Raw genomic sequence first — 7953 nt, 5'->3', positions numbered from 1 at the left:
AAGCGTACGGCAGAAATTTGAAAACTAAAAGTTTAGACCCTTAAAGATTTGAACACCTCTAATTGCTGGACGCATTCCGAAAAGATTTCGCAGATTTTACAATCCGCAGGGAGCTCCATATTTAGACAACACAGTGGAAAACTTTCTAGAGGAAACAAGATAATTGTGTGGGGTTGCAGGATCTAACTGACTGCGCTTTACAAAAAGGCGACGCTCTCTTACAAAATAACAAAGCCAAGACTCGCAATCCCTTCGAATTCGCACACACAGAAATTGAGATAGCAACTGACACAAAAAGAGCAAGCAACTAATAAGCCGCGCTTGAGCCCAAAAGACACAATCAAAGGGTACCGGAATAGTTGTCGCAAACAAACGTTCAATTGTGCGCTCGTTGAGACCAGGTAGGTGAGAAAATGTCCCCTTAAAAAGGTATAAAAGGTGATACAACACAGTCTTTTGAATCAGTTATCGGTTTGAGCTAGTGAGATAAGTATACTTACTATTTGTGTGTCAGAAAATTCTATTTAAAAACTAAAAATATGGACGCGTACCAAAATCCCAGACATGGCAGTTACAACTCTAGCGAAGCAAGCGGCCAAAACGACTCACCGCATCAGCAGCAAACGCCCACCGAGACATCGGGCATTGGTTGGAAAAAGTCACGTCCTGAAGAGAAAACCAACGCTCTACTCAAAGCATTGGAAGCATTTAATGTGTTCGAAACTCCAGATGAACTAAGTCATCGTACAAAGATTTTGACTAAGCTTAATATGCTTGTGAGGAAGTGGATTAAAAATGTATCAATGGCAAAAAACATGTCCAAAGCAGATGCGAAAAAACTCGGAGGAAAAATTTACACTTTCGGTTCATACCGTTTGGGTGTACATGATAAGGGCGCTAATATTTATGCCCTCTGTGTCGCACCACGCAACATTGAACGCTCGGAGTTTTTTACGTCGTTCTTTGGATTGCTAAAGAAACAGCCAAAAGTAGCCGAATGTCGTTCAGTGGAAAATACCTCTGTACCGGTCATAAAAATGAATTTTGATGGAGTTGAAATTGATTTGTTATTTGCGCGTCTTTCACCCAAAGAGATACCAGAGGATTTTAGTTTACGTGACGATAATCTACTTAAAGATTCAGATCCTCAATCGGTGCTCAGTTTAAATGGCTGTCGAGTGATTGACGAGATAATGGAGCTAGTGCCGAACAGAGAGAATTTTCGCTTAGCGCTGCGGTCGATTAAATTATGGGCAAAGAGTTAGTATGAATGAACTTTTAATAATTTGTTAAGCATAACTTAATTTTTCCCCTTTTTTCTCGTTTCAACTGCAGAGCATGGAATATATTCTAATTCATTGGGCTTCTTTGGCTGTATAACTTGGGCAATTTTAGTGGCTCGCACATGCCAATTTTATCCAAATGCAACAGCTTCTACGCTAGTCCAGAAATTCTTCAATATGTTCTCGCGCTGGAGATGGCCAGATCCAGTGCTGCTCAAGCGAACTGACATTGTCAATTTACAATCACCGGTAAGTAAAAGCGCGCAAATAATTGAATATTGATAAACAATTTTTAATTTCATTATTCGAATTTTGTTTCATAGGCTTTGTGTTCTCATCTAATGCCAATTATTACGCCCGCATATCCACAGTACAACTCCGCATTTAATGTGTCGGAGGCAACAAAGAAGGTTATAATTAATGAATTGAATAGAGGAATGGCCACCATGAACGTAATTATGTCTGATGGCGCTCCCTGGGATCTACTCTTCGAGGCGCCTAGCTTCTTTTATAGGTAGTTGCAACTAATACAATTGTATAATTGGTGCTGACATCTTAACCAACTTTCGCTTATACATTGCACATCTTTTCTTTTCAGGTATCATCACTTTATTGTGGTTCTGGTTACATCGCAAACCAGTCAAGATCAGCTGCAGTGGTGTGGCTTGGTCCAGTCAAAGATTCGTCTGTTGGTAGATGATGTACAGCATAAACACCACATGTCCTTAGTCCATGCAAATCCTACATGTTTTGAATACAAGAAAGATGACGTCCCCACTCAAAGTAACAGCGGCAAAGAGAATGAGCCGAGCGACAATCCAGCAGTTGATACGGCACCATTCTGTTCGATGCTGTTCATCGGTTTAGAATTCGAATATAAAGAGAAGAACTCCAAAGTGGACCTTACGGGGAGTTTTAAATATTTCGCCGAACGTATTACACAGCATGCGGTACGTTGCGAAAATTGTTTGATACAATTTAAAAATTTGTATTTATTAAAATCCTTTGAAGAGATTTGAAAATGTTTGTTTCTTTGCTTCTTTGTTTTTAGGTAAATAAAAAAATGCTGAGAGATGGGATGAATATTGAAGTGAAACGCATAAAACGAAAATCCCTTTCGCATTATTTGGATATGGACTTCATAAAGAGTCAGGGGAATATTAAGAAATCTATTTCAACCAAGCGTAATGGATTTGCGGCCGATCTGTCAACTGAGAAAGAGGTGGCGACTAAAAAGCGGCGCTTGAGTTGAGACAACATGAAAAACTCTAATTGATTGCATTTGCTTGGACGTAGTAATTACCGAAAAAAGCAGCTCTTCTACCTGTTTGATACTCTATCGTTGACGTGGTATTTGAATACTGATTACAATCCTGAAAGGGAGTTATTATTAACGACGCTAATAAAGGATTTCCAAGAATTATGCAGAAGAAACATTTTATAACATTAATTAGTGCATAAGAATTTATTCAATAAGATTTAAAAACAAATAGGTGACTATGTATGCATGTCTAAAATTAATTTAGATTAAATTATTTACTCCATCACATATCACGTATCGAAATATAAACAATAAAAAAATAAATATTGAAGGGACTGAGAGCATAAACGAGTACATTTTTTCTTATTCATAAAATTTCTTATAAGTTTCATTTTTCAGGTTTTGTATTCGTATGTCCCTTCGTATAAATGTCCTTTCTTCGATTTCTAAATTTTCTTTCCCCTTTCCTTGCACTTATTTGTGTGCGTGTTTTTCTTCTTTGGCTTCTTCTTTTAGAAACGTCAATATTTTATTCTCCGCTACTTTGCGTTTTCGAAAAATCGCCCATCGGTGTAACCCAATTATTAAATTTTCCAAAAATACCTTCAAAGTTTTAAGTAACCGACGCTACGGAAACATTTAGAGGAACATCTTTACTCTAATAATTCTAAGCTTTTCGGTCATGAAAGCTATTTGCAATATTTGTCAAAGTTTTTTAAGTTTGCTCTTGAGGGAGATGGGTAAAAGTGGAACCCGATACTGCGGCCTGTAATATCATTCATGGTCTGAAAAATCCAAATATCTCTAATATAGTAACCAGCAATTTTTCTTCGAGAAAACTAAAAGTCTAAATGGAACCTGAATGAAAATATTTCTGAAATTCAAATGTCTTAAACTTTAGAATATAAATTTTAGCTATGCATTTAAAATGTTAAAATGTAAATAAGAATTATCCTCGAAAATCCTCGTAGCTAACTCCTCCCGTGGGCGCCGACTGAGCAATGGGCACCACTGGCTGCATTGCATGAGGTTAGGTTTAACCAGGTCTACCTGATTGCAATGTGGGCAGGTGATGTCTAGCTAAGATCGCTGTATGACCTCTCCTTCCTCCACGCGGTGACTAACTCTATATGTTATCCCAAGATGTGGTCGGGGGGATAATACAAAGATCAATGCTAATGAGGTTCCTGGCGGCTAGAAATAAAACGCTATGGGTTTAAGATCCCTGAAATAAAAACTCTTATGGAGGTAAACGTGGAAAACACACGGGTTAGGATATTAACCCAAACGTCGGTGGGAGAAGAGGGTGCTACCACCGGCGGGCACAGTGAAGACGGAAGCTGTGTCGCCAGAGGCCACACCTGTAGCATATACAGATGACATAGCCATAGTAATGACTGGTAAATACCTAAACACCGTGAGTGACATAATGATAAAACGAATATGATACTTCTTACTAGAAGGTACAAGACCCCCTATTGGCAACCCCGAATCTAAACGACGTGGAACTAACTCTTAAAACCCACACAAAGTACCTTGGAGTAATTCTGGATAGTAAACTATCATGGAAGCAAAATATATTAGAGAGGAAGAAAAAGGTTAGTAAAGCACTATACCCATGCAAAAAGATGCTGGGAGTTACATGGGGCCTATCTCCTGCTAGAATATATTGGTGCTACTCAGCTATAGTAAAGCCAATATTACTACACGGCGCTCTGGTGTGGTGGACTGCGCTAAGAAGACCGGCATACAAAAAGCCTATGGAAAGTATTCACCGTCCAGGTGCACTTTGCACAGCAGGTGCATTGAGAACTACTCCAACGGCAGCGCTTGAAAGAATACTCAACTTGTCACCGATTGATATTGCGGCGAAATGCCTAGCAGCTAAATCCGCCGTAAAACTCAGCGCGACAGGCGAATTGACCTGTAAAACATTCGGTCATAGCTCAATAGGCATTAGTTATAGGGCCCAAACGGACTATTGACTCCGAAATGCAATTGGGTGAAGAAATTCCGAACAACAACAGAAGAAGAGGGATGAAAAAAAGGAATGAAACCTAACCCAAATACTCTTAATATATTTACTGATGGCTCGAAAATGTTAGACGGAGTAGGGGCAGGGTTCTACTGCGCAGAGTTAGGCATCAGGCAGCCATTTACGCTTCCTAACCACATTTTCCCAATGTTCGCAATATTTTTGAAGCGCATGCTCGGAGGTCTTTTATAAGGAAGAAAATGCTCAACATCGTATGCAGAAAATGTGTAAAAAATCAACGCGATTTTGGCGCTACTTTTAATTTGCACTTTATTGCACCAGAGTTCAACGGACTAAGAAACTGCATACCCAAATTATTTCTAAAAATTAAAAAGAAAATTTATGTCATTTTTTTTAATTTGCACCCAGTTTGCAACTTGGATTTGTATGGATTTTCTAGGGGAATTAACTACATTTTCGTTAAAGAATTATTGGAGTTAAGTAAAAAAATGAAAATTGTCAATATTTCTCAATAAGTGTCTAGTTTTCTAAGAATTATGATTAAAAAGTTGAAAATCTTAAAACCAATTCTTTGAAATTTATTACATTTTTGTATATTTTTTTTTAAAGTTTGGCTCTTTGATTTATAAGATGTGGGTAATAAATTGAACTACATTTTTATAAACAATTAACGAATGAAAATGATTGCGAATATTATAAAAAGATTAAGTGGTTTAATTGTGGAAGCACCAGTGTATGTAAGGTGACCTGAAAAAAATTTTAAAAGCAAGATATTAAATTGGTTCCGCCTTTACTTTGAAGCTTCACTCGCGCTACTATATACGGCATAGCTCATCATTCAAATGATCGCCTCGGCTTTGTTGTTGTTGTTGTAGCAGCATGAACATTCTCCATACTTACATACGGGGAATGCATTAAAAAATTATTTTTTTAATTCAAACTTTTTTCTGTCTTATAGATACATATTTTTAAGAATAATTTCAGAAATTTTTATTAATAAAAAATTAAAACTCCTCTATTGTGACGTCATTACCGGTGACCCCTCGACATAACTCCTGACAGGATCATCAAAAATGAAAAAAAATCAAAAAAGAAAAGTAAAAATTGGAATTTTGGAATTTTGGAAGACATTTTTCCAAAAAAATTAAAATTTCGGTCAAATTTGCTTGAAATTTTGTTTTGTTTTTAAATACTTCTAATTGAAAAAAAAAACAAAAAATCCTTCGTCCAAGCACGAGTAAATTGTATATCGAACACCTGTGGAAAATTTCATTAAGATCGGTTTAGTAGCTTTCGAGAGCATTTGGCAACCGACTTTGAAAACACGGTTCCAAGAAAAACGCGTTTAAGATTTTGAGTAACAATAAAAGTGGCTTTGAGCGCACGCCTTCTAAAGACTGTTTCCCGAAACTGTTATTCGGATCGACTTGAAAATTTAGAATAATATTCCTGAGATGTTGTAGAAATTAATAAGCCAAAAAAAAATCGATTTTTTGAACCCACGAAACACATGTAACCCCTTAAGGACGCACATGTAGAGATATTCGGAGAAGTTGGAATTTCAAATATATATTTTTAAAGAGCATTTTTCATCTGCCCACAAATACGCCATTCATTATATTTTCTTAGGTACAGATATCCTGAATTGTCCTTTGTATACATTGCAACTTCACTTTAAATCCATTTTCAAAACATCATTTGATTATGACGCCACAGGATTGCCACACAAACTTTCGAAAGTTATCATAAAGAGAAACCCCTTTTAGTTAAACGCACTTAAAAGTTTAGGGAGAAAGCCAAACGTTGAGAGGAGCTTTGAAATTCAAAATAGAGGTAAGTGAAACGGAAACATTGAGCTACTTTTAAAAAATAGGGATAAGAAAACTAAACAAACATTCTGGGAAAGAAGTCTCAAAGGATGTCATATTTGCGTGCACTTGTTAACGCCCCTTTGTTTGTCACAAATGAAGCAATACACAAGGACTTAGATATCCCATTTGTAAAGAGTGAAATTCTAAACTTTTCTAACAGATATCTTGCACGGCTGTCAAACCATGTAAATACGAATGCTATATGCTTATTAGACTCAAGTAATGAAACAATACGACTGAAGTGTAATCATATCTTAGACTTGCCATTTCTCTAATTTTGCTGAATTAAATTATTTATTCAACACTAAATAAAAAACAAAATACATAAGTTCCTATATGAAGATAAGCAACTCATTAGTACAATTGAAATTTAATACATTTAAGATCAAATATTAGAACAAATATCGTAATTTTATAAGTAGTTTTGCATTTGTGCAAATACTACCGCTGCTATTAGATTATAAGACCTAATTTGCTGAATATCATTATATTAAGATAGATTGCAAATAAAATACTTACATAAAAAAAAAAAAAAAAAATATTTGTAATGAGTTAGATCGTACTATCGGTAAAAGTTGTTTAAGTTTATTTCGAAGGCCTTAAACGTCTTAGAGTACAAAGAAATTTCCACTATACCTTTTCTAATATGAACGAACTAGAAAAAAAAGTAATTTTTTAGGAAGGTGGTCAATTTTGTATGGTACGTATATTCGAGAAAGCTTCACTATAATAATCTTGAAATTTTACTTCAAGAAAACTAAAATTCTAAATGAAACCTAAATGAAAAGTTTTTCCAAATTGGAAAGTCTTTACGCTTGTGTAGTTTTTTGTGCCTTCTGTCAAATTTATTACATTATTTATTTATTTATTTAAAACAGATCGTATCAGCGAAACTTTGTGGCCCTGGGGATTGGTTGTATCGACAATAGTAAAAACAAAGAACTAAACGAACCTCATATTTTTTACAAAAATTTTCACTAAGATAATTTTCTTAGAAATCACCTGATCGAATTATAACAAACAAAATGTAATGACAAAATTCCAAATAAATTGACATTTATTGGTCGTGCATTGCTAAACTCTGTATTATCACTATGTATGTAACATATGTATCAGTTAGCATGGATGGGTATTGTTCTTTTCTTAAGTACCACAGTAGTTTGCACACAGTTGACGCCCCGAGCTACAGACCACTCGGCTACCTGTTTACAAAGAAGGTGTCAGCTAAAACTTCTGCTGTCATATACGCTTTCGAATATCTTTCATTGAGTTTCGCGAAAATGCATTGTTAAAATGATCGAACAACAATAGAAAAGGTCAAAGATTTAAGAAGTGATGTAAAAACAAAGTAATTACTGTAGCTCGTAACCTCGCGCTATGACGCTTAGATTTTTTGCATACCGACAGCGCGCGCATTGTTTGTAAGTATGTACGTCAGTGTGTTAAGAAAGAGTGCATTGTTTTCTTTTTGTTATGCATGTTTTCAAGAGCATAAAACAAAACCATTAAATATGGGAAATAAGTTTTCTTCGGAAAATTGAA

At 35.7% G+C, this 7953-nt stretch overlaps 1 protein-coding gene across 1 annotated transcript; it reads left to right on the top strand.

Moving 5' to 3' along the window:
• Positions 1–530: 530 nt before the first annotated feature.
• Positions 531–2556, top strand: LOC128867991 (poly(A) polymerase type 3-like). The gene is made up of 5 exons (XM_054109660.1): positions 531–1260; positions 1336–1532; positions 1607–1797; positions 1882–2233; positions 2335–2556. Exons 1-5 carry the CDS (start codon positions 540–542, stop codon positions 2533–2535), a joined length of 1662 nt encoding a protein of 553 aa, XP_053965635.1. The 5' UTR covers positions 531–539; the 3' UTR covers positions 2536–2556.
• The last annotated feature ends 5397 nt before the right edge of the window (positions 2557–7953 follow it).

This window comes from Anastrepha ludens, chromosome 6 (assembly GCF_028408465.1).
Source record: "Anastrepha ludens isolate Willacy chromosome 6, idAnaLude1.1, whole genome shotgun sequence".
Taxonomy (NCBI): Eukaryota; Metazoa; Arthropoda; class Insecta; order Diptera; family Tephritidae; genus Anastrepha; species Anastrepha ludens.
The sequence above is the reverse complement of the archived record's forward strand: the minus strand, read 5'-3'. Positions and strand labels throughout refer to the sequence as shown.

Bases quoted from the DNA above. Each gene is read 5' to 3' on its own strand.
- LOC128867991 (XM_054109660.1), top strand. From the start codon at position 540: ATGGACGCGTACCAAAATCCCAGACATGGCAGTTACAACTCTAGCGAA. The intron at 1,533-1,606 runs GTAAGTAAAAGC...TTTGTTTCATAG, and splicing joins TTGTCAATTTACAATCACCG to GCTTTGTGTTCTCATCTAAT. The intron at 1,798-1,881 runs GTAGTTGCAACT...TTTTCTTTTCAG, and splicing joins GCGCCTAGCTTCTTTTATAG to GTATCATCACTTTATTGTGG.